General features: G+C 35.5%; 2 protein-coding genes across 5 annotated transcripts; both read right to left on the bottom strand.

Annotated features, from left to right (window-relative positions):
* Positions 1-2,960: 2,960 nt before the first annotated feature.
* Positions 2,961-3,919, bottom strand: LOC103323823 (putative glutathione S-transferase). Its single transcript, XM_008225843.2, has 2 exons — positions 3,576-3,919; positions 2,961-3,489 (listed from the first exon to the last, which is right to left on the bottom strand). The coding sequence occupies exons 1-2, from the start codon at positions 3,882-3,884 to the stop codon at positions 3,118-3,120; spliced, it is 681 nt and encodes a 226-aa protein (XP_008224065.2). The 5' UTR covers positions 3,885-3,919; the 3' UTR covers positions 2,961-3,117.
* A 13,668-nt stretch (positions 3,920-17,587) lies between these two features.
* Positions 17,588-24,290, bottom strand: LOC148920004 (uncharacterized). Of its 4 annotated transcripts, none has more exons than XR_016123641.1 (8): positions 23,980-24,290; positions 23,674-23,895; positions 19,762-19,947; positions 19,277-19,559; positions 18,750-18,838; positions 18,501-18,568; positions 18,039-18,335; positions 17,588-17,915 (listed from the first exon to the last, which is right to left on the bottom strand). XR_016123641.1 is itself a non-coding variant. In XM_089044724.1 (7 exons), the coding sequence occupies exons 3-6, from the start codon at positions 19,487-19,489 to the stop codon at positions 18,325-18,327; spliced, it is 381 nt and encodes a 126-aa protein (XP_088900850.1). In that variant the 5' UTR covers positions 19,490-19,559; positions 19,762-19,947; positions 23,674-24,290; the 3' UTR covers positions 17,588-17,915; positions 18,039-18,324. The 4 variants fall into 4 exon arrangements, 2 of the variants coding, with proteins under 2 accessions (XP_088900850.1, XP_088900851.1); XR_016123640.1 differs by adding an exon at positions 22,422-22,526 and having other exon boundaries at positions 23,674-24,290; XM_089044724.1 differs by having other exon boundaries at positions 23,674-24,290.
* Between the last annotated feature and the right edge of the window lie 3,102 nt (positions 24,291-27,392).

Here is a 27,392-nt window from a genome sequence, read left to right on the forward strand (position 1 = left end):
CTCCTCCTTTTTTCTCCTTATTTCTCTCATCCCTCCTCTTGACAGCCACTCCTATGAATGAATTAATTCTTTATTTTTCTTTCGTTTGTTATTTGGTATGGTTTTAGGTTGAATAGCTCAAAAGGGTTATTGGGTTTTGGATTGGCAGGGGGTTAAAGGCTAGCATGCTTTCAATGAAAGCAAGGGCATGCTGTAGGGACTTGGGACTAAAGGGTGTCTTTTGGGATTTATTTAGAATTGTTATTGAAGAAGAATAAGAAGAGGTTGCTGGGTTTGTTTGGGTTTTGGGTGAATTAATAAGGAAATGGTATTTTAGGAATAAAGACGGGTGGAAAAATAGAATTGTTTTTTTTTTTTTCAAATGTATATGGTGGATGGGAAGATAAGATGGGTGAGAAAATAGGATAAGGAGGTGGAAATAGCAACACTCAAAAAAAATTTCTTCAAATAAGAAAAGTAATAACTTCAATACCTTTTTTTTTTCTTCTTGTTTGGGCTCGCTCTTTAGCTAGCGAGGAGAGCCATGCTACATATTAGGGTTAGGTTCTCTTTTGCGCTCTACCGCCGCTGTCGCGTTGATCTTGGAAGTGTTGGCCTCGCTTTTGTCTCTCTCTCTCTCTGTGTTCCCGAACGATATCTTTTCCTTTGCTCGTCATCTTTCCCTCTTGGTTTAAAGGTGATCATGTTTTGTCGATTTAGGGTTCACGGCTAGGGCTTCGTGCCCTAGCGTCATCACTGTGGTCGCTATTCACAGCTAGGGCTCTTCGTCCTAACATCGTCACTTCATCCGCTGGATTGCCCTTGGGTATATTGTTGGGTCTTATTTGCCTTAATGTCGCTGCTATTTTGTTTAACGCGGCTCCATCTCCACCCTCTCGATTGAATCTCGGCTTTTGTGTGGTTGTGTGGTCGTGTGGGTCTGCAGCCTTCGTGATGGCTTGGTGGTAAGGGTTGCGATAAAGAAGTTTTGTGAGGTGCTGGTGGTGCACGCTCAGAGTTTACAGGTGGTTAGCTTCTAGGCTTTTCTTGGGTAGTATGGATCTGGTGCGTTCTAGGATCCTCGGTGTTAGGCACGGTTTTTTGCGGATAGGGTTGTTGGTTGCAATCTCGGTACCCATCTCTTTGGGTTTATTTATTTATTTTTGTGGTGGGGATTTGGGATTCGGGTGGTGATAGAGCCTTTACTATTTTTGAGCAATATTTCGAGCAACACCCTATGCTCATGGATTCTCCTAGTGCGTATAGAATTTGCATCAACGAGTTTGATGATAAGGCTTGGAGTTGTGATTTGTTTGTTTGTTTCTTTCGAGTTCTTTATAGCGGTCCAAAGTGGCATGTGTTGAATTCTCTTGTGACATGTGTGTACTCTTTTCTACCCTGGGGTTTGTCCCATGTGGTTTTCCTAGGTAGGTTTTAACGAAGCCAATGTATTTGTGCCGATCTTTGTATACCTTTGGTTTATGAATGAAATCTTATTCTCAAAACACTTCAATACCTTAATCTTTGAGGTAAAACATTGTCATTTGAAGAAATTTTTTTTATGACATCAATCGTTTTTAACGGAAAATTACTGAGAGGGGTTTTGTGAAAACAATTTCAAACCACATGAGGTGTTAGTGTAAACTTTGAAGCCATAAGGCCTCGTTTGGTTCTTGGAAAAGGGGGCTTATGGATGGGAAATCATTTACTTTCCCATGTTTGGTAAGTCCAGACATGGGACATCGTTGTCTTGCACATGGGAAAGTATGGGGGAAAGTAAAGCCCTCCTTCTCTCTTGGGTTTTATTTTCCTCGTCATGGGAAAGTTTGGGAAAATGAACCAACATAAAATACACATTTTTTTATGACCATATTATCCCCATTAACAATTTAGAATTACAATATAACATTAAATGCATTTTTTTTTAATTTGATTTCATATGAGTATTGTGGTAACCAAATTAAATCAAAACCCTAAGTCAAATAATTCATTCCATTTGGGGATTATCTGACCTAATTGGGAATTAATTAACCTGATTGGGAGTTACTCAATTTAATTGGGGATTACCCAATTAAATTGAACGTTGCCTAATTGGGTTAATAATTGATTTGGTTAATTACCACGATTCCCAATTAAATGAGGAGTTACCTAATTGAATTAGGATTTGATTTGATACCTACCACAATTAGGGATTTGATTTACCCTAATAAATCAAATCCCTAATTAATCAAATCAATTCCAAAAAGGGGAGGAATAATTCCCTTCCATCTACGGAATTATTCCTCTGAAACCCTAGCCTCCAAGACCATTATAAAAGCATAGCCACACACAAGGGTTGGGGTACGTCTAAATTCCTACTGAAACTCTGCAGAAATCATTTCTCACAAACCCTAGCCACCACTTTCTTTCTCTCCCTTACACAAGGCTCCGGCCACCCGGTTTTCCTTGAAATACCTTACCTAACTTAGGCATCAGAGGGCCTTTGGCCAACACCCCCCGAGTGTGGTCCTTTTACTCCGATCTGTTTTGCAGAGAGAAAGAGAAGCGGAGAAGACGAATGAATCTTTTATGAATATTCTCGTGGGGAAAATCATTCCCTCCAAGTATAATTGGAAACTTAAACAAACTTTGTTTTATATTCCTACACAAACCAAACATGTGAAAGGAAATAAAGTGGTATTTCTTAATTACTTTTCTAGGATTACGTACCAAATATGGGAAATGAATCTCCCTTTCTCATCCCTTAGGAAATGACATGGAAAGTGATTTCCCCTCAAATCCGTTCCGTGAACCAAACGGGGCCTAAGTATAACTGTAGAGTTACCATTTAAGTTCCATGATTCCAATTTCTTTTTGATTTCCCTATCTAAATAGAATTACCATCTAGAAACTGGCTTAAAATTTCTTTTTTACTCAAGAACAAGGAGCTTGTAATTCACATGGTTAAAAGTCTTCCCCCAATATCGATTGTGTAAAATAAATATAAGAAATTCATTTTTATTCCAAGGACACTACTCCCTTTTGAAACAGAATAATTTGGTACATGAAGTTGAAATTGGATAAAATAAGCACACAATAATATTATACACATAACATATATGAGCCATGACCCTATGCAAAAAGCTATAGCGAATATGACTACTGGGCAGTGCTTTTGGCCAAGACAAACTTCTCTCTTGTTTGTTTCACATAGTCAAGCAGTCTTCCATGATCAGGCAGGTTCTCTTTGATCACAGGCGCATGCTTAAAATTCTGAGCCCATGCATGCAAGCGAGGCAGAGTGCCTGGTTCTATCACTTTTTTCCCTACTGCTTCTTCCACGCATTCAAACCAGTAACTCAGAGCTCCACAGGAAATGTCCACCAGACCAATAGTGTCGCCGCCGAAGAATATTTTGTCTCCAAGGACTTGTTCTTCCAAGATTTTTAGAGCTTCATGCAACTCTTTTGTTGCCTTTTCTTGTTCTTCATCTCCAACAGCTCGAATATATGCACTAAGGCTGGGCCTTATCTGGAAAGGAGAACAAAAAAAGAAGAGATCGATGTCAATATGTTTTCAAATTCAGAATCTCCTACACGTAAAATGTAATTAATTACCTTCTCTACTCCAAATTGTATCCAAAATCGAGCAAGGGCTTTTTCATGAGGATCTTTTGGAAGCAATGGCTTCTCTGGCCATGTTTCTTCGATGTATTCGAGGATGATGAGGGACTCAGCAATCGTCTTGCCGCCATGGACAAGCACTGGCACCTTCTTGTAAACTGGGTTGGACTGCAAGAGCAACTGGCTCTTGTTTGAAAGGTCTTCTTCTATGTACTCATAGCTCACACCCTTGAGCTTTAGAGCCCATATCACTCTGTGAACAAAAAAGCTTGGCCAAAATCCCAGCAGCTTCACTTCTGCCATTGTGTTCTGGTGAGATGTTTGGAACAAATGGGTTTAGAGTCTCTCCTCTCTTGGTGCCAGATAAATTCAGTTATATAGAAATATGTCGCAATCTCCTATGCTTGGGCGATGAGTTTCAAAGTTGAAAATGGAATAAACAAACCAAAATGTTTAAAATGTCTTCATTTTGATGATATTAAATTATGTGCTCACCTGACCTTATAGCTTTTCATGAGTAGTTAATTAATCACCTTTGTGGGTCTTATCTCTGAACATTTCTAACTACTATCCATAACGTGTTTTTATTATTTTTTTGGGTATTGACATTCAACAACCCAATTGGTAATGGGACAAGTTCAGAATTGTTTAAACTACCATACAAGGCTTCCTATTTTCAATGTGAACAAAATTACACCAAAAGTGAGATTTTAGGAATAATAGATTTCTGATGTAAATACGTGTTATTTATGAGTTTAGTGTTTGTTGACTTTTATTACAGGGAAAAAGCTTGGCTCCTTAAATTTGAGGAGCTCGTCCTTACAACCAATGTGATTTTGACACTTGTTAATTTTGTTAATATTATTTTTCATTTTTTGTTAAAATTTTCTCAATGTTGCTTGAATTTGGCAAGTGTCAAAACTCAATTGGTTTTAAGGAGGAGCTCATCCTCCTCAATTTTAAGAAGCCAGGCCATGCTCTTTATGACGTGCAAAATGTTGTGTTTTGTACAAAAAAATTACTTAAGGTGTGCAGTGTATGCGTGCAATATTCATGGCTATCAAAACTTGCAATCTTTTTGCCTGCTAAAAAGTTAAAGCCCAACCTAAAAGTTCCCATTCCTTTCAAAATTTCTTCTCTTCCAGGAAAGAAATACAGATTGGTGAGCTAGTAATTTCAAACAATCAAATCACTTGAATCATTTTGTCAGGGCCTTCAAAACAATCGAACTTTTATTAAAACATGAGGAGGATGCAAGTTGATTTTTCGTTTCACATAACAAGCACCAGACCAAAGAAGAGATTGAATACTAAATTCTCATTCACTATTAATTCCAGGTATGGCATATATTATACTGTTGGTCGCTCCAGTTATACATGCATGGCCCATCTTCATATACAACCCAATGACATTTGCTACAAATTTTGTTATCTCTTTGGTCAACGTATATATCGAACCAATGAAATGCACCTGGCCATTCAAAACTGCAGAAGAATAATGTCGATGTGGTGAAGATATTAGGTTTAAAGCTGAATTCATATGAACCCTTAGGTTGGAGCACATGGAAGCCGAGATCATCGTCCTTGGATTTACAGTGAACAGTGAGGGTCAAGCCTCCCTCTAACTCACTTGTGACTCTCACATGCCTTGTCTTCACTGCACCACACTTGGGGGTCATGGTGAGCAAGAAAAGTGTCATGGTGATTAGCAGCACCACTGAACTTCCATTGAAACAAGCCATATTCTAACTCCAGGTTGTTTGAAGAAATTAATTTTATCTTTGTGGAAAAAACATACGAGTGGCAATTTGCTAGTGCCCTGTCGGTATATATATATATATATATATATATATATATATATATATATATATTTATGGATAGGGTTCTTTGAACCTAGTTTGAATTTGATGGGAATAATAATATGGAGAGACGAGCAAAGAAAAGAACAGTAATAATGAATTTGTCTAATAGAAACGTAAAAGTGTATGTGGTTCTCACTTTATCGAATTATATATACAAATGAAATCCTCTCGTTACGTTTTTGGTAATTTATTATTTCATAAAAGGAATTTTATTAATTTGAAGAATCTTTTATGGGTATGTAAGATCCAATCCAATCCAATCCGTCTAAATTGACTGATCCAATTCAATTTAATCCAGTTTTAATTAATTTCGATGATTAGGCTGATTGGATTAGATCTATATTTCCAAAATCAACATGATTGGATTGGATGACAGATTTACTTGTAAAATGGCCAATCCAATTTAGTTAGTTTTATGCTTATTTTGCTCATTAGGTAATTTTCATTAAGAAAATAGTGCCTTTTTCATGAGGATCTTTTGGAAGCAGTGGCTTTTCTAGCCATGTTCCTTTGATGTATTCGAGGATGATGAGGCACTCCACTGTCACCTTCTTGTAAACTGGGTTGTACTGCCAGTGGTGGACCTATTAAGGTGCAAGGATGTGCATGCACCTCTCCATCGCTGGAAAAACCATTGTAGGTGTTTCAAATTGCCTTATTTCCATTTTCAACATTTAAGTAAATGTTATTTACTTAAGTTTACAATGTAAATAAGGAAGTACACCCCATTTGTATTCAAATAAAAATACTAGAAAATCAAATTTCCACTAAATCAAAATATGAAAAATCGGTTTTAGTGCAAAATAGGCTAAAAATAATGGCTCATTAAGTCAGTATATACTTCATACTAATCCCATAAAATTAAGCTTTCTTATTTGATGTGTAAGAAATAAAAGCTGCCAAAATTATCTTCAAAAAATGATTATTGCTAAAAACCATTTTTCATACTTAGTCTCAATATTTTTACATAAAAAAATTTGTCATGTATGATTAGTCTCAAGCAACTGGCTCTTGTTTGGAAGGTCTTCTTCTATGTACGCATAGCTCACATTCTTAGCGAAATTCTATAGTGAGGGTGTCATTTATGAACCTTTTATGTGAATCTTCATATTAGAGCCATATCACTCTATGAACAAATGCCACCTACTAATTAAAGATGGTGTATTTAATTGAGATTTGAATATATTGTTTTGAAGCTAAAGTACAGACGATATTCAATTATAATTTTTAAGTAATCAATAAAAGTCGGGTCCAATTGTGTAATTAAAATCTAATTACAAATGATTTTTTTAATAATAAAATAACCTGTACGGCTATACTCCGGATTTTTTATTATAAAAAAGCAATGCCGGCTTTACCAGGGTCCTTTTTAAAAAATTTATTTTTTATCAATAGTATAGCTGTGGGGCTATACTCTTTACATAATGTGATCTTTTTTTAATTTTATTTTTATTTTTATAATTGTTTTCCCCGATTTTTGTTTATCGATAAGAGTGGTTTAGAGCATTATTCATTTCTATTAGGCCATTATCCAAGTCTCTATTGTCCCCTTTTGAGTTTTTTACTTTTCCAGAGTTATTACCAATATAAAGAATTTAGCATTTTCAAGTTTAATACTCGTATTGTACATGTATGTATGTATTTTTCATGTTTAATACACTTATTTCTTACAAAATTTTCAATAATACACAAAATACTCACATTTTATTGAATAAAAATAAATTTGTTTTCAAATAAATTTAAATATTAATTATTCACTAAGTAAATAATAATTAAAACATAACTACTTATTAAAGTAATTAAGAAACAGAAACTCAGAAAATGCTATTCAATAGGTATATTTTTTAATGAGACTTTAACAGTAATGTTAATGATCCTATTGTTTTATCTTTTAAATATTATTAAATCCAAATTCCCTCTACCCCATTATCACAACAGAAATTGCAAATCCAGATCCCTTGTCTCTAATCCAAGTACCTAAACTTCTAATCGCAACCATTCATTTTAAATCCAATGATTAATTATTTTATTATATTTTGTTCTTTCAATAAATTAACATAAACATTCTTTCTCTATTGTGCACTCTCTCCAGATCCTAGCAACTAAACAGAGGGATTGTGCTATGATGGATCCTATTAAAAGTGATCAATCATGATGATATCACGTCCTCCAACAACAATTAGACTCATTTAACCCAAAAAAAAAACTTATATCTTTTTTTTCTTCGATACAAGCGATATTGAGAGAGGGGGGAATCCTTCGGTGTGTGGGTAAATGCTCTTAACTATTTGAGCTACAAATCTTTGCAAATAAAAAAATCTATATCTAAAAAATAAAAGCAACAATGGAGCCCGAATTATTTATTGAAGATAAAAACAATTAAGACTTGATAATATGAGTGGCATGATCATTCCACCGATAGCAACCATTGTAAGCACCGTTAATGTCGAACTCCCAGCTCAACTTGCATACCGCGCTAGGAAATACTTTCCAGTAACACAAACTGCATTCGTCTTTCGAATCTTTATATATGTCGAACCACTCAAATCTACCTGGCCACTGAAAACTGCAGTAGAATTGTGTTGTGTGAATAAAGTTAGGCTTGAAACTGAATTCAAATGTGCCATTGATCGGGAGCACTTTGACACCAAGATCATCGTCTCTGGATTTGCAGTGAACGGTAAGGCTCAAGTCTCCATCCAAAGCCAAATTATTTTCCACTCGAACAAATCTTCTCTTCCGAGCATCACAAATGGACGTTGAGAACACCAAAAGCAGCATTAGCAAAACTGCATTTCTAATGAAGGAAGCCATTGAAGAAATTTTTTGTTGATGGAAATTAAAACACAACGGTACGAATATCATGCATCATATATTTTTCTTACTTTTATAGTTGTTCGGCAGGTTCCATATGGTCTCACATATGGTATAGTACACTTGATTGATTTGCAGGATTATGGGAATTTGCTGAGAACATGTGGTTAATTTTGCACTCAATTTTCTCCATTAACATAATAAACTCCATCACTTGCATTCTTGTGCCTTGATCACCTCCATAGTACTTGCCCTCAATTCCCTCCATAAACATTCCCAAATCTTTCAAACCTTCATCAACCCTTTGATTATAATTACCTCTATCACCACCCCTCATGCCTTAATCACCTCCATTATTAGCAACTTGATTTTCTCCCTGTTTATTCACAATTAATCTTGGCGTCCTCTTAATTAATAACAAAGCAAGATATTTGCTTGCTTAATATTACTTATGTAATGTTTTTAATTGAAAAAAAGAAGAAGTATATAGCTAGTGCCCAAGCAGACAAAAGAAGGGAGATTCACTATTATACCCAATATAAGAGCCCAAATTAAAAATAAAATAAAAATCATATATGAAATGGACTTTAGAAACACACCCAAAGCCCATTTACAACATAACAAAGAGACTTTTAAATTCTTATAAATTACAAAACTGCCATCAATTTCTTAAAACAAGCCCAATCCCAAAACCTCATAAAAAAAACCTCAAAACACTTAATTGGGCATCAAAGGAATTTAATAATCAAAATTAAATTCAACTTTTTTGGGTTTTTTTTTGTTTATAGAAATTAAATAGTGTAGGCTTTATCTATATTATTAATGCTAAGAATGGATATATTATTAAGTCCCCTCGTTCTTCTAACCAAAAAAAAGTCCCCTCGTTCTTTGTAAGTTTATTTATTTTATTGATAAAAAAGTATTATTGATTCACATCTTTCATCAAGAATTCTATAGTGAGACCCTTAGATTAGGTCATATCTCTTAATCGTTGGATCAAATTAGTTAGTTTGATCCAACAATTAAGAGATAGAACATTATCTGAGCTGGTGTTAAGGCATGGCCCTATCTCTTCCATCTTTCATAGCTAGTACTAAGGCATATGAGTCATTCTATAGTAAGGGCCTTATATATAGCACTTAGGTGAGGTCCTATCTTTTAACCATTAGATCAGGCTAACCAATTTGATCCAATAGTTAAGAGATAAGGGAGACCAACCAACTCATTTTTTATTTTTTTAACTTAAAAAATAAAAAGGGTCAACGGGGTCTAGAATAGTGAAAGATGGCATTGACTTGCAGACGAATGTACTTGGACACCAAGAAAATGTAAGGGACTTGTACTTGTGGTTAAGAGTAGCTAACAGGGTATAGCCTAGTTGAAAGACCTTGACTTATAGACTAGTGATCTTAGGTTCGAACTCCGATGGTATCTTTACAGTTTGTATGTGAGAAAACTCCAATTCCCCAATATCACTTGTATAAAATAAAATAAAAAGTTGTTAAGAGTAAGCAATGTATTTACTACTGTAATTGACTCAATTTACCCTCAATATTCCTAGTATAAAAAATAAAACAAGATAATGACATGGGAAAATTAAAAGAAATCATAACAAATGAAATTAGTTTTTTCTTGACAACAAAAAATTGGGGATAGCCAACGTGGTCTAGTCCAGTGAAAAATGACATTGACTTGCAGACTAGTGGTCTCATGTTCGAACCCTTATAGCATCATGGTAGTGTGTGTGTTTGTGAGAAGCCCCTCTCACCTCTTTACTTTAGACCATCTCTTGTACTAAAAAAAAGTTGCAGTTATATTGAAACTTTAGGGGACTAAAAATCCCTTCAATTGAGATTTTTTGGGTACTTATATCCCCTGAGGAGATTAGACTTCCCGCAATTTCATACGACATTTCTATACAACATTATGTGGCATGCCCATGTCATTAGCCATGTAGATTAATAGAATTAATTATATTTTATCTTTTTGAGGGATAATTAATTGTTTGTTATTATTTATCTTTCTATTGAAGAACTATAACCCAAAATAATTATGAGTGTATTGGTTAGTGGCCTTTTCAATATTCAAAAGAGGTCCTAAGTTTGAATTTCATTTTCTATGCCTTGCATGATTAGTGTCAAGTGGATTGAAGACCAAACATTATTCATGATTTACTTTTCCTGGATGGTTGTAATAGGGGCTGTTGGAGTTTTTGTGAGTATTTCAAACTACAAAAGTATTATTAAATTTATATTTGTTATTATTACTATATTTATTGAATTGAAATTTTAAATATGTGTTAAATGGTGGTTTTAATTCTTTTATGGTGCATTTGGATGAGGAAAATAAACTTGAGATTTTGACAAAAATCAGAAATTTCTAAATTGACATGAACCAATTCCGGTGTTTGGATAAAAAAACATAGAAATTTAGAAATTCCGCGTAGAAAAAAAATGGAATTTGGAGATCATAAATTCCAAGTTTAAATTCTATCTAAAAGTCGTCATTTTTAAAATCCCAAGAGAGATTGAGTTTACAAAAAAAAAAAGATAACTTTACAAATAAAGGTTAAATTCCGTGTTTTAAACCAGTCACCCAAACAAGAAACTTTACAAATTCTAGAACATTAATTTCCGTCATTTATGAAATCCTTTGTACTTTTAAATTTCCTCATCCAAACACACTATTAGAGTTGAGATTTCAAAATCTTTTCCTTTTGGTATAGTTGGACATGTTCTATTGATATTAATATTAATCTCTTTTGGCAGTTTTGTTTTGGGTTTTAATGTCTTGAATTGGAGAAAACATGTAGGCCAAATGTAACCGGCTATGATTTGATTGTGTATTAATTTTATATATTTATATTTGGATTTAAACCATATTAACATTGGCAACTTATTGCTTTTAACTGTGGGAGCATTTTATGCAGCTTAATTGCTTGTTTAATAACCAAACCTGCACTTGGAAAGCTCATATATATATATATATATATATATATATATATATAAACCATTCAAGATGTACTTTTGAAAAAAGAGAAATCAGATTGGCACCTTTCTTCATTATTTTCTCCACATTCTTGAGTTTGAGTTTCAAATTGTTTTCTTTTATCAAGGGAAAGATTCGAGTTGTTTATCAGACCCAAGTATGGCGAGTGTACGCTTATGCGGGCCATATATAGGCTGTTGTATCCTGGAGCGTGGGGCACCATACAACCTTGCTGCACCGAGACATTGTCTCCGAGGGGTCGAAATCTACTCTTAAGGACAGTGACTACACGCCTCAACCTAAAACTATCATTCTACTCAAGTATTAATGTAGACCAACTTCTACATCCCAAAAGATAAGTATTTTACACGAACCTAGATGTGGATTTTAAAAACCATTTTCAAAATCTCACAATGAAAAACCTTATGTAGAGTAAAAGTTTTACTCTAAAAAAATTCTCAATGGGTGAAGTAGATTTTGAAAATAAAGGCATACTTCAAAAGCTATTTGAAAACACAAACCTCACCCAGCTGCAAATGCAGAGATGAAGAAGAAGAAGAAGACCACCATCTCTCTTAAAAAATGCATACCTCACTAACATAGAGAAAAATGCAGAGCCAAAGAAATCAAAGTCTAAAAAAAAACCTATCTGTCTTGGCAAAATGGTAGAAATACGCCAAATACAAATGACCATATTGACAAAAAAGAAAAAGAAAAAAGAAAATATCAACGGCCCACAACAATAAAATGAAAAGTCAAACTCTTAATTATTATTTATTCTGAATATAAATTAGAACATAGTGATACCAAATTGGACTAACTAAGAATTCATCACATGGTTACACATGATATAGTTAGTTACGGTTCCAACTATAGCAAATGTCATATTTCTGGGATTCTTCGTTAAACATGCATGGCCCATCTGGTCCTATACTCCAGAAACAGTTGAAGCACACTCCTTGGTCTCTCATCGCCGTATATATATCGAACCACTTAAATTCACCAGGCCACCTGAAACCACAGAAGAACAGCGTCAACCCGATGACGTGAGGTCGAAAGCTGAATTGGAAGGAGGCATGAGGAGGGAGTACTTGGAGGCCAATATCATCGTCCTTGGATTTACAATGAACGCTAAGTGTTAAGTCTCCGCCCAAATCATTTGTGACTCTAACATGCGTCTTTGGAATTTGACACATTGTTATTGGAAACAGCAAAAACAACATTAGCAGCATTGCATTTCCAACGAACGATGCCATGCTTGCTTGTTTAGTTTAAGAAGTTTCGCCTTGGTGCAAAAACAATTGATGGATCATGTTCTTTATATAGGTGCAAGTTGTTTTGAACATAGACAATTTGGTTTTAATGTGATTCTAGGGGGGGTTTATATTTTGGTTGTTTCCTTTTAGAGCTTCGTATTCATTTAATGCCATTTGTCTCTGATGAGCCTTTGACTTTCAAAATGCTTTTGATAAAATAAAAATAAAAATAAAAATGGTTTGGGTCCAATAAAAATCCAATTTATTGAAATGCTAAAATGATGGGATTGTTTTTTTTTTTTTTTGGGGGGGGTTAAAAAATTAATGGGATTATTTAGTAAAAGCGCCCAGCCATGATGACATGATTTTTAATACATGGCATCCAATTCAAAAGTTGGAATTTTTTTTTTAAAAGAAAAAATAAAAATAAAAATAAAAAAGGCAGATTATTGTTTAGAGTATTTGAGTTGTAAGGGCCTATGTACCCTATGAAATAGAAAATTTAAAAAAATTTGGGAAGAGTGAACATCTAGTAGATTAATCACTATTTTAGGGCTTTGCATCTAGTAAATTGGAAGATGAATTTGAGGTAGAACTTGCAATATAATTCAATTAGCTTCTTGTGATTAAGTGTGGTGAATTACATTATTGCTTGACGAAGAATAATGATTTGCTTGGTTCCCTTGTTTTCTAAAACGTAATGAATCCAACTTGTTAAATTTATGCCTTAACCAGGATAAATTGCAGGATTGGTGATGTAGAACAGATGGCAGATTTTATCGCGGTTGAGCAAGAAAAGGGACGTGGTGGGAATTTGCAGAATTGTCGTCCGAGCTCCGATTATGGAGCAAAATACCATTTCGGAAAGGGAACGATGCCACGAGTCAAACTCACAGCTTTGCTGTGATGTACGATGGATTTTGGCATTCTGGAGTCGTTTGGCCTTTCAAAACTGCATTCAAAGTTCGAAGTTAATTCCAAATAAATTCTGTTTTTCCGTTTCGGAGTTACATAGTTAATTCCCAAAATAAATTCTGTTTTTTTTTCAGTTTCGGAGTTACGTAGTTAAGTCTCCGAATTAATTCTGTTTTTCAGTTTTAATTGTAATAACTCCCCTAGCAGTTACAAGGGTTGAGAGTTGTGTATTTAGACGGGTTCGTCTAACGTTTTTTGGCAATTCAGATTTTAATCAAATTAATCAAAGAGAGTTTCTCTTAATTTCTGGTGGATTCCAGTGTCCTTGTTACTCAAGGTTTTCGTTTGAAACCTTATTTGCTTGTGCTGCGTCAATTGGATATATGATATTTGTATGAACTAGAAAAGAATCTTATATTTAAGGAAAACTATGGTTAAAGTGCCTGAAAGGGACTTAGATACATGAATTATCATCTAAAAAAATCGAAAAAAAATCTGTTGAATGCAGTGAAATCTAACTTGGATTGCTTGTGGTTGATTTCGAAACCCTAGAACTTCATCATTTTTTCGCAACTTTATATTGCTTTGATCCATTTCTTATTTGTTTCATAAACTTTCACAACAACAATCTCTACAAATTCACTTGTGTATCAGTTAGATTTAATTTAGGTATTCAAACATTAGATTAATTTGGAATCCTCGTAGGAATGATATTTGGACTTGTCAAACGCTATACTACATCATTCTTGTGCACTTGCAAGGGCAATGCAATACCTCTCTTGTATCTCAAAAGCGTAGAAGATCCCACCTTTCATAAGGATGCTGGTTTGATAAAGAAGCAAGCTGTATCCAATCATACATTAATACTGGCAATCACATCCCACAATATACTCAATTTTAATAAAGAGAAATATAAAGTTACCCAAAAGCTAAAGCGCTCAAGATCTTGTAGTGAAGGCATCATCGCTTCCACACTAAGAAGTCTCTCAAGTCGTCTTCGATTTGTAAAGAGATATTATCATACAACAAAAGGGCACATAGGGATACTTACACAAGAATAGGGGAAGAAACCATTCTTATGTACACTGGCATTACATATAGACTGAAAATTTTCATGGACAAATTGTCACAAGTAAATAAGATATGTTGATCTGGAGATAAAGATCCTCCCCAAATGTTCCAAGCAGAAGCTTCTCAAAGATGAAATCTGAACCTATTATACATTCATGTTTGTAATGGTTACAGCCGCTGTTGTATGCATTGATCTATGCATTCCTAACTTAGGCCAACATGTGGTAACAGTTGCTATCAAATATACCTGTTAATAATATCAAATTCTCGAAAATTTCTTTCATTCAGAACTTGTGACTCTTTCAGCTAGTGAGTTTTGATGAGAGCAACTCCGATTAAGGACAATACCACAAGAAAAATGCTTAGATGGGACGTATTTCTTGAGAAAAAGTTGTGGCAGAAAAGAGTACATAAATAATTAAAAAGAAAGAAAATTGACTACATACGATAAAGAAAACTAATTCCTCATTTGCAAGAGCTGCTGTGAGTTCATTCTTTTCCAGTTTCTCTTTGATGAAATGTTGTAACCGCATAAGGAAAATTGGCCCAGGTCCTCAACAATATAACATATGCATTCATGGTAAGAAAACCTGCTAAATGAGATTATTTAGGGTAATACAAGCATCTGTCATGTAATTCTCAGTGTTTTACAACTAATAATTTTGGAGGTAGGAAGAGACAATCCGTTACATGTTCAAGTTTTTACAAAGATTTGTGGGTCGACCTCTTCAAGATTGAAGTGATATAGTTACATGTGCCTTCAGAGTTCTTGAAAATTAGAAAACCAGCCACCGAATTTTGTAAACTATTCTATAAAATTAACGAGATACGCAAATGTAAACAGCAGACTTAATGGTAGAAAACTATAAAGATGTATCACAGGAGCGGCCTCAATGTCCTCCTAAGAACATTGAAGAAATATTTTCCTTTTCCAACAGCTGTTACAGACCAATTAAGAAAGGACTTTTGATACTTACCTCATGGTGAGACCTTTTAAATTCTGCAAAGACTCTTCAACAGATGAAAAGCTCGAGAGAAATAGAATCTGAAGTTAGGCCCAAGTATCTTCAGCAGAGGGTCATCAGAAAGGTTGTTTATGAACTGCAAGACATCAGATTTGTTGAGTTAATGTGAGATTATATTTTGTAAAAAGCAAAATAGGTCAATTGTCGAAAAGACATGATGCTGTCAGGGCTGACGGGACTTCAATTCCCGCGACAGTTCACAGATGGTCAGAATAATATATTGACTATATATCAACCTATCTGAAGTTCTGAACTACTACTACGAGTGTGGGATATCCAATATCACCTTCAAGAATGTGCATCTTGTTAATTGTCTTTGAACCCTCACAGTTCTCATCTATTTATTTATTTTTTTTCAAAAAGAAACTAGCAAATATCAGTGAATCAGCAAAACTTATGAATTTAGCAAATAAAGAACCTGAAGCCAGTTTCAAGCAGAAAAAACTTGTGTAATATGAAGAGCCTGCTCATATTGGGGTTAAACTTTTTCAATCTCAAGCTCAAATTTGCAGCTAAACTTTTTCAATTTCGGGTTTCAGACTTTCAGTCAATCGCAGTATTTGAAAAAGCGGCCTAGGCGGCTAGGCGGGCGCTAGGCGGCTGGGCGGGCCTCCAAGGCGGGTTGGGTCTTTTTTCGGTGCCAAACCCGGAGGACGAAGCAGCCGAAACTGAAGAAAACAAATCGAAGCTTGAGTTGATAGAGAATCGAAATGGTCGTGACTACGTCTGCTAGCTCCGTCCTCTGAGTCCAAGCTTCGTATTCGTTTTGAATATATTTCAAGAGTATAGCCGAGTGGCTATACTATTAAAATACTCGAATATATTAATATTTAAAGAGTATTGGCAGGCGGCTATATTGAAAGTATAGCCGCACGGGTATACGTTTTAAATATACAATTTTGTCATATCATTTTAGGGTTTAAGGCTAAAATACCACTTTAGCCCATTGAGCTAGAGTTATTTCTTCAATTATTTTATTTATACAAGCGATATTGGGGAATGAGAATTTAAATTATTTCTGATACCTCTCATTCTAATGATTTCCAGTTATTAGCCCACTAAGCAACAATAAAAAATGAATTTGCATAATAACAAATAATACAGGTTAAAACCATAAATAAATAATAATTAACAATAAATAATTAAAAAAAAAGAAAAAAAAAAGGGGATCCGCCAACATTTTTTGGATCAAAGAATGTTAAATTTCATAGTATAAAATTGCTTGTATTGCAATTTACTTTCTAAAATGTATCCATCGTAATTATGAACTAAACCGAATTACAGCCTTTTTTCTCATTGCACTTGACAACTTATGCTATGAGATATATAAGCTTGCGCTGTATTCTATGTAGATGAAAAATTAGATACAAAACAGTCTAACGAGACATTGAAGATAAGTTTGCAACGCTGTTTTGAAATTAATTGAAGGTATTAGAGGTCATATGACATTGATATATGAACTATTCTAAATGAGAATTCAAACAACATGTGTTAGATGAGAAGTAGCATCTCATTCTTAAATATGACATATTATTTCATTTGTCTATTGGTTGTGCTTGTTGTTAAGATGGTGCAACCAAAATTCTTTCACCAAGAAATTTTTCCTGAACCTAAAAGAAATTTAGCTAGGAAAACCTTTGGTGGGAAGGGAAAATTAAGATAGAAATAGAGTTAAAGGTAAGGCTGAAGAACAATCGCGAGCACATGTGATATTACAGAAAATGTAGTGAAGGAATTTAGAATGGGCATTTTCCAAATTAAGCACACATCTACACACAAAATTGCTCGTTAGTGTTGTAAATATAAAAAAGATGAGATATCGCTTAGTACAATCAAATAGTACTTCATTCCTCGTCGCCCAAATCATTGAACGCATCGCGCAAATCATTGAGCATTTCATCCCACGTCTCCTCCACATGCAGATGAAATGAGTATCCATCAACAGGAATAACAAAATTGTCCATACCATGAAGAAATTCTCGAAATTCAGAACCCATCGCACATAAATTTACTAATATGAGACGCAAGCTTTGATATTTCATTGTTGTTCTCATCGAAACTAGAACAGTCTCTAGCATCCAACATCACCAGATCTTTGCATCTGTGCAGCAACGTGACAAGACCATCCCGATTAACTTTTGCAGTCTTCAAATTTAAGTACTTGATATTAGACATCAACTTCACAATTGACAATGCCACACGCCCATGAACAGAGCTTTTGGACAAATCTAAACCATAAAAATTCTTGCAATGTGTTTGTATAATTGCAAGTATTTTCGCCAAATTTAAGCATGAACTCAATGATAACACCTCCAAATTTTTCCACTTGCCAATCAGCTCTAGGTTCGTGTGTTTGCTGTCCAATAAATTTACTGGTAAACTCGAAGTCACAAGGCCAGGACACCTGCACACATTCCACAACAACAAAAATGCTAGATTTACATTTACAAGGAAAATTAAACTGGGTATACTTGAGGGTTTTGAAAATTAACTTGTTTGTTAAACAAGTGAAAATGAGAAAACTTACACATTTGCAGCAAATTCAAATCATCTACTGTGCATAATTTTGGAAGCTTGAGAACAGTAGCGTTTCCTCTGCTCCGATTGATCACAAACTTCAGAAAAGTGGAGACAGAGCAACAATCCCCATCAATTTGATACTCACTTGCAAATCTGTCCATAAGATTTTGAAAATTCAGACATTCAGACACATCCCAAGGCCAGACTTCCATACATTACTGCAAAATCTCCCCTCCCCCGCTGTGCTAAGGATGCTCATCTGAGTCCACTTAATTGGATCCGCAAATGCTTTATCAGCAGCAGCCTGTAGTCATATAGATTCAAATCCCACGCACCATAGTAAGTTATACAACACCAAACTCAAACTGCATATATATGCTTTTGGTTGGGACTGCCAAGTATACAGAAATAATTACTTGAGCCACTAAATAGCTCTCAAAATCAGAACCAAGCAAATAGAAGTCTTTACCACCATCCACAGTATCACATAGAGATTCAAAATAGTCTTTAAAGCCGAAATAGCCATCTCGGACCATCCTACACGTAATAAATATCAGAGCAGAATTAGAAGCTGAGGAAACAGTTCACTCAGAACACCGCACAATGGTAAAAAACGACACTAAACACATGCCCTCTAAAGAATCTGAAAATTCTAGACTGGTCACCCTAATCACTAACTGGCTAATTGAGTATGATTGAAGTGACTGTAATTGCGTACCTTATAACACGTGCACATTGCAGCGGCATTTTAGGAGATCCTTCCACATGCAATTTGGGAACTTCATGAATCTTTGCTCCAAACAAAAACTGGAGAAAGCAAATTCTAAGAGAATTATCTCTGCTATACTACAAACAAGTATATACTATATACCAATCTAAAATCTTGAAATAGTCAATACACAGATTCCATCTTGCAGAAGTTACAGCAAAAGAAAATTTCAGTTGGTCGACAATACTTGACATCACAGTCAGCTAAGCTGAATTCAACTACTTTAAGTTGGCTACATAAATCTCGCTCGGCCTTTCCATTCTCTACAGAAGCTCATGTTATGTTCAGTCACACATCATCTATCTTTAAAGATGGTCAAAGATCAATTCATATCACAGTGATTATACTAATTTTTTGATCCTGGCACGGCCCACTAATATTCATGCTCGTGCTGCGCTGTGCCCCACTAATTCAGCAAAACTTATGAATTTAGCAAATAAGGAACCTGAAGCCAGTTTCAAGCAGAAAAAACTTACTTGTGTAATATGAAGAGCCTGCTCAAGCCAATGAATTTGAATCCATTGTTCTGTAACAATGTCAACCATCTCAAAGCAAAGAGAAAGAAGCCAATGGCAAAAGGAACACCACACTAACAACATCACACACTCATAGCCATAGACCAAAGATGGATTGAGTACATCAGTGCACGACCTTTTGAGAGGCAACTGTTTCGAGTCTATCCTCAGCATCTTGTGCTTTAGACTCTAAAACATTAAGATCGAAGTTGTACTTTCTTGATGCAGCCCACAGAAGCCGTACCTAAAAAGCATTGCAAAGCCCATTTCTCAAATCCAACAAACCCTTTCTGCTACTTTTTCATTGAATTGAAAATTGCAAAAAATAAATTGAAAAAGATGTGAGTCTCTCTGTGACATACAAATGCAACCAATTATTATATACTTACTTTCAATTTGGCATGTAGTTGAAAGCTGAAGAATTGAAGCTGAAATGGGAAACAAACCTTAAGAGTGAACAAAACAGACTGCAAATGATGTATCTGGGTTTAACAGAAGTATGGAACTCAAGGAATGGGAGATGTTGTGCCAGAAGAACTGCTCCTGCACAGCTTTTGCAAACTTGGATACCAGGGATGGAGGAAGTGGGTGCCTGCTGTGGTTTAGTGAGCTGATTGATGTAAGAAATTTCACTGAAAATGGGCAAGATATTTATTTTAGAATGGCAGCATCAGAACTAGGTATGGAGTCATTTTTAATCTCAAAAGTCAGTGTGTTAATGCAAATTTTAAAGAAAACAAGAAAAAAAAGAAAGAAAGAAACGTCTTTGGATATGGAACAGTCAATTGGGAGTTATCCATCTCTTCATGATCATGTACAAAAAGTAAAGTCAAAACATATCAAACCCAAAGGTTGTTACTCTATAATTTTGGATTTCATCTCTTCATGATCATGTACAAAAAGTAAAGTCAAAACATATCAAACCCAAAGGTTGTTACTCTATAATTTTGGATTTGGACACAATTATCAAACTCTACTATCAAAATTCGTCTGTTAAGATCAATGGATGATAGACATTACAGAAGTTTTTTTTTCTTTATCAATATCTAACGTCTCCCTTTTTTTTCTTTCAAATATATTTCCTGCCTAGATCATGAAGACTATACAACAATCAGTGCTAAACCTGCTAAACCCAATTTCCACCCCGGGGGGTTAGCCCACTTGGGTTATATTTTGTAGTCTCATTGAATGTGAAGAAAGTAAGAATCATAGTAGGCAGTATTGTGTCATCTCCTGGGTGTAGCTCTGTTTTTTCTAATGCTTGGAAGAAGCAGCACCAGAATGATTGTAAGTTGTTTTCTAGTCTTCTACCCCTTCAGTTTCCAATAGGATATATAGAGCAACTCGGTTATTTGAAAATTTATCTACAATGGCCTATTGCGACATAGATGACATGATGTTAGAATTGAAAAAAAAAAAGAAATGTGTGTCAAATTATAGGATAGCACCTCCCAATTGGAGATGCTCTTATTGGTACTTCTCTTGGGCATTTGTCTATTAAAGTCAAATGTAGGGTTCATCTCTTCTACTCCCTTTTTTTTCCCCATTTGTCAACTCACTTAAGTATTAACTTGAGGGAGAAAAAAAAAAACTGAAAGAAAGAAAAAGATGGGAAGAATTAAAACAAGTATATATTCAGAAAATTGCAGCTTCCTTTGAGTTGATTTGGTATTTGATTCTGGAAGACTGACCAAGTGAGTGGATGACAACAAATGATTGAGATTTTTCTACTAGAGGATCCTAATTGTCAATTGCCACGCAAGACACCATCATTCTTGAACTAAATTTGAAGTAAGCCCACTTTTGATTGAAGAGAATTTTCTCCATTTCACACTGGAGAGAGTGATGTTTATTTGCATTCAATTACGCATCTAAATTTGGTATGACGTGCATCAATATTGTCGATAATGCATCAGTAACGTGTTTACATTGATAATTGATATTGTGTCAAAACGAATTCTACTCCAAGCTACAGTGAAAGGGGATCCCTTATGAGAAATTCATCCTATGTCCTTGAAGCTTTAGTAATTTGTCTCCCCACTATTCAACTTTAGTATTGAAAGCTTACTAATTGTCTTCCCAGCTACTCAACTTAACTATATACTGTAGGGTTTCTACTTTCTAATCAAGTATTGCCAACGCTGCTAATTGTGAAATTTTTTAAGGTGAGAGACAGTTATGGACAAAGCTTTACCAAATTAATATAATTATCTTCTAATTAGAGTCAGACTCTCCATGTATAGTGCAGACTAAAAGAAACACACCACTCACTGGTTCATCAGGTGTACTCAAGTTGAGCAGCCCTGGAATTCTTGTCCCTGTCGACCATAAGAACACTACAGGTCTTCCAACACATCAAGTTCTGCACAGAATCCAGTGGCACAGCTTTTGGATTCCGGAAATCTTGTTGTGATAGATGGCAATGGTCATAATGACCCTGATAATATTTTATGGCAGAGTTTTGATTACCCAGGTGATACGTTAATACCAGGTATGAAGCTTGTTAGGAACAAAATCACAGGTTTTAATTGGCATCTTACACCCTGGAAAAGCCCCAGGATCCTTCTCAAGGACATTATGCATATCAACTTGGTCCTTATGGATACCATGAATTAATTCTGAGGGAGGGTTCTGTTATAAAATATCGGACTGCACCATGGAATGGAATCCAATTTGGTGGGAAGCATAATTTAAATCCAACATATGATTTTGTGTTGGATAATGATGATGAAGTATATTATGGTTATAAGCTTCTCAACAGCTCAACTCTTTTCAGGCTGGCGTTAACTCAAGATGGATTTGGGCTGAGCTACATCGAGAGTGATGGAAACCAAGGTTGGGTCATTTATCTAAAAGCAACGACTGAAATCTGTGACAAATATGGAATATGTGGTCCAAATGGTGCATGTAGTATTGACAAGTGCCCAGTATCTAGCTGCTTGGAAGGATTTATACTGAACTTTCAACAAGACTGGGACTTGGTGGATTGGTCATATAGCTGTGTGAGAAAGAGCCAACTGAATTGCAGCGGAGGCATCTTTATAAGAAGTACTCTGGGGTGAAATTGCCAAGTACAGAACAATACTGGTATAACACAAGTATGAACCTCAAGGAATGTGAGATGGTGTGCATGAACAGCTGATCCTGCACCGCCTTTTCAAATTTGGATATCCGAGATGGAGGAAGGGGGTGCTTGCTGTGGTTCAGCGATCTGATTGATATAAGATATTCCAATATAAATGGGCAAGATATTTACATAAAAATGGCTTCATCAGAACTATGTATGGAATCATCTTGCTGTTTAAAACAAAGTTTGAAAGAAAAATAAAAGCCACCAAGGAAAAAAGAAGAAAGAAATCTTCCAACAGCGACATGATTAGAAACAAGATAGAGCCAGAAAACTTTTGACATTATTAGAAAAATATTTCTTTAGAAGTGTCTCAGAAACTAGCATTAATTGTTCGCTGGATGATAAAAAGTAAAGATTTTCTTCTTTATGAATTTCTGACTCCTCAGTCTTCTGCTTTGAAATACTTCATTCCTACATCAAGGACACAATACAAAGATCACAGTAACCAGTACTGTGTTGTCTACTGGACTGCTGATCCTGGGCCTAACCCTGCTATTATATGTGAGGAAGAACCAGCAACAAAAATGTGGCAAGCTATTTAATTTTGTACTCTTCTGCCCCACCATTTTCTAAGATAGGTAGGTTCAGTTCTATAGAAAAATTTTGCTGTTGCCTCTCTGGTTTCTAAGCTAAGTTTCCATGCTACATTATTTACTTCACTACGTACTTCACAGGAAAACTGAAGCCCGGCCAAAAGGAAGATCTGGAATTACCATTATTTGACTTGGCCGCTGTTGTTTGTGCAACCAAAAACTTTTCAAACAACAATAAACTTGGAGAAGATGGTTTCGGATCAGTCTTTAAGGTAAAATCAAATATAGTCCTCCCTACAGTTAGCTTGACAGTTTCCACACGTCATTTGGGTCACAGTCCTTTCAAACTAATGAATTAGATTTTTCACTTGAGGTGGTGTAATATTTCTTTTCTTTTCTTTTTCTGTTCTTTGGTGGGTTGGTTTTGTGTTCCTCTGCAAGAGGAGGAGGAGACAAATCTTTCTTCTTCTTCTTCTTCTTTTTTTTTTTTTTTTTTCTATCAGCAAACAAGAGGGCATGATCAAATGTCAAAATCTATAACAGAAATGCAATATCCAAAGAATGGAAAGCAGTCCAACCAAGAAGAACCATCAATGGATGAATATTGAATGCATAACGATTTATCAAGTTTCAAGCAAGAAGAACCAAACCAGAAATAAATAGTCAGAATTTGAGATTGGGGCCTAAAACCGAACCTTGTTATTGGCAAGAACATAGAAACTCCATGATAGGATAGCTTCATCATTTCCTTCCACTGAAGACAGACACCAAGTCAGCAAATTTTGCATTTTTTTCTTCTGCGCCATGCCGTCAATGCGAAGAGAGAAGAGAATAAGGCGGAGTTGGCACTGGCAGAGGGAGGAATTGTCGTAGTTGTCGTTGATGTGGTGAGGTGAACATGTCGTTTGGGAGAGAGCCTAGAAAGAAGAGAATAAGCGGGAAACAGGGAGAGGAATGGAATTAGATGAATTAAGAGTCTCATGATCTCTTCTTTTATGGACCTGACTTGTGCTTCACTGCTTCGGCTTCCCAACCTCAATTCCAAGCTCAAATTTGCAGCTAAACTTTTTCAATTTCGGGTTTCAGACTTTCAGTCAATCGCCATGTTCGAAAAATCGGCCTAGGCGGGCGGTAGGCCGGCGGTAGGCGGGGCGGCTAGGCGGCTAGGCGGCTAGGCGGCTGGGCGGGCCTCCTAGGCGGGCTGGGTCTTTTTTCGGTGCCGAACCCGGAGGATGAAGCAGCCGAAACCGAAGAAAACAAATCGAAGCTTGAGTTAATAGAGAAGCCAAAAGGCTGTGACTGCATCTGCAACTCCGTCCGCTGCGAGTGCAAGCTTCGTGTTCGTGTGAGATATATTTAAAGAGTATAGCCGATCGGCTATACTCTTATTCGGCTATTGTTCGAGTATATTAATATTTCAAGAGTATAGCCGAACGGCTATACTGTTAAAATATTCGTCTCTATTTAGACAGTATAGCCGATCGGCTATACTTTTTAAATATACAATTTTGTCATATAATTTTAGGCTTTGGGGCTAAAACACCACTTTAGTCCATTGGGCTAGAGTTATTTCTTCAATTATTTTATTTATACAAGCGATACTGAGGAATGAGAATTTAAATTCTTTCCAATGCCTCACATTCTAATGATTTCCAGATATTAGCCCATTGGGCAAGAATAAAAAATAATTTTTATTTATAACAAATAATGCAGGTTAAACCCATAAATACAACAACAAAAATAAGGATCCACGAACATTTTGTGGATCAAAGAATGTTGAATTTCATAATATAAAGTTTCTTGTATAGGAATTACTTTCTAAAATGTATTCATTGTAATTATGAATTAAACCCAATTATAGCATTTTTCTCGTTGCACTTGACAACCATGCTCTTGTGCTATGAGATATATTAGTCCTCGTTGTATTCTATGCAGATGAAAAATTGGATACAAAACAGTCTAATGAGACAACAAAGAGAAGTTTGCAGCTCTGTTTTGAAATAAATTGAAGGTATCAGAGGTCATATGACATTGATATAAGAAGTATTCTAAATGAGAATTCAAACAACATGTGTTAGATGAGAAGTAGCATCTCATTCTTACATATACCATACCCATGTGCACCTGAAATTCCCAATGTGAAGATAGGATAAAAGTGCAATACCTCTCTTGTATCTCGCAAGCGTAGGAGATCCAACTTTTCATGAGGATGCCGATTTGATAAAGAAGCAAGCTACATATGATATAACCATTATTTCATACATTTTTATTCTCTTTCTCTTAGATTCTTACTGTGTTCTTCAGTGAGTTTAGTCCATTTTAACTTAGTTTTTTGTTTTACTAGGTCTGAACAGTGAAGATGAAAAAGCAAGCAAAAGGATCATTTTTGGGATTGAAAGATGTTTCGCAAGAATGTCCTGTGCAAATCAGACAACTTCATGGAATATACTGTACTGTACTTCCTTAGAGTGAACAAGATGTTGATCATATCATTGGAAAGATACGAATGTTAGCTTTCTGTAGAATTTTGCGATTCATGATTCGAATGTGTGTGGAGAGAGTTGTGGCCGTTCTAATATAGATAGTTTTGGGAAAATGTGTTCTACACGGGTGTTGCAAGGATGTGGGTTTATTTTCTAAGATCTAATCCTATATCTAGTAGGATTTTGGATGCCAACTCATCAAAGACAATTGAAGCCAAACTAGGAAAACGGAGTTACCAAGTCAAAAGAAGATTTGTTCCTTATTTAAAGAAGACTAAAAAATAGGGTTCTTGGATGCTGGAGTCGAAGGATCGTCAAAGAAGCCGCTACCATCATCAAGTTCTTGAGCATCATCACAATCCATAAGTTTTATTTTATGTTTTCTAGCTTTTTCGTTTAGTTTTCTTTGAACATGAGAAACTTAATTATTCTCTAGGACAAGGATGATGCCCGAACATGAATAGTTATGATTTTTAATGTTATTTAATGAATTCTTAATTTCTTTTAGATGAATATTTAATCACTATTTTAATTGTTGCTATTTGTTTAGGTTATTTGACTGATCACCTTTAATCTAACAAATTCGATTCGAATCCACCACTACACAAACATTCATGTGCTAATTATAAGTGAAATGTGACCGTTCTATTGAGTTAATTCCCTGAGTTAATGCAGTTAATAAGAGCACTTCCACAGTTAGCCCCTTGCCATGGCAAGGGAGCCCTAGGCGGGTACTATTTATGTGAATAGTGTTCGCCTAGGGCAAAAAAAAAATTGTGTTTCCAGCAATGCAAGGCTTGCCATGGCAAATACTATTCATTTTTTTGTTTTTTTCACAACTTTGTTTACTTAAACAATTAATTTGGATAATATTTTCGGATAATATTTTTGGGTTCCTATGTGTCAATACTATTCATATCGGATCAGATTTTCAGTTTCAAATTTCAGATACATTTCAAAATTCAAATTTCAGATAAATTCAAAATGTCAAATTTCAGATACATTTCAAAATTCAAATTCCAGATAAATTTCAAATTTCAAATTTCATGTGAATTTCAAATTTCAGATAAATTCAAAATGTCAAATTTCAGATACATTTCAAAATTCAAATTCCAGATAAATTTCAAATTTCAAATTTCATGTGAATTTCAAATTTCAGATAAGATTTTCACCCTCTAAAATTGCGCCACGTGTCATCTCTATCTGCCTAAATTTTTCTATAAATGCAGAGGCTTAGCTCATACCTCCCACACCATATCTTCTCTACATCTTCATTTCTCTCATATTTTAGATTTCATTCTCTATTCTCAATGTCAGACGACATGGAAGAGGTTTTGGAGAGGCAAGAGCGAGAAAGGCGAGCAAGAATGCGTAGAAGAGCTGCAAGCAAAAGGGCGCAGAGAGAACTAGATGAGCAACTTGGTGTGGCCGTTGCTTTGTTGGAGGAAGAAAACCAGAGCCGCCGTGGTTCACGAGAAGGCCGGGCACCGAATGTGGACAGACATAGACATTCTCGGGGTAAGAATCTTATGGAAGATTATTTTATCCCACAATCTCTGTACTCTGATGTTCATTTTCGAGCAAGATATAGAATGCAACCCCATCTGTTCAATAAAGTCATGCATGATATTTGCAATTATGATGACTACTTTGTTCAAAAGAAAAATTGTGCTGGAGATTTGGGGCTGCTTCCCGAGCAAAAGTTCACAGCTGTGATACGAATGTTGGCGTATGGGTCATCTGCTGATCAGGTGGATGAGATTGCCCGGATGGGGAAGTCCACTATTTTGGAGAGCTTGGTGCGATTTTGTGATGCAGTGGAAAATCTGTACACAGGGACTACCTGCAGACCTACGCCCGAGGACCTGCAACGGCTTCTACAAAAAGCTGAGTCTCGTGGATTTCCTGGAATGATTGGTAGCATTGACTGC

This window comes from Prunus mume, linkage group LG2 (assembly GCF_029339155.1).
Source record: "Prunus mume cultivar Tortuosa linkage group LG2, ASM2933915v1, whole genome shotgun sequence".
In the NCBI taxonomy this organism is placed as follows: Eukaryota; Viridiplantae; Streptophyta; class Magnoliopsida; order Rosales; family Rosaceae; genus Prunus; species Prunus mume.

Excerpts from the sequence above, each read along its gene's own strand:
- LOC148920004 (XM_089044725.1), bottom strand. The coding sequence starts at position 19,489 with ATGCTGAGGATAGACTCGAAACAGTTGCCTCTCAAAAGGTCGTGCACT. Across the intron at positions 18,839-19,276 it reads AGGCTCTTCATATTACACAA|TTTTTGTTTGGAGCAAAGAT; the intron begins GTAAGTTTTTTC and ends TGCTTTCTCCAG. Across the intron at positions 18,569-18,749 it reads CAATGTGCACGTGTTATAAG|GATGGTCCGAGATGGCTATT; the intron begins GTACGCAATTAC and ends TATTACGTGTAG.
- LOC103323823 (XM_008225843.2), bottom strand. The coding sequence starts at position 3,884 with ATGGCAGAAGTGAAGCTGCTGGGATTTTGGCCAAGCTTTTTTGTTCAC. Across the intron at positions 3,490-3,575 it reads TACAATTTGGAGTAGAGAAG|ATAAGGCCCAGCCTTAGTGC; the intron begins GTAATTAATTAC and ends TCTCCTTTCCAG.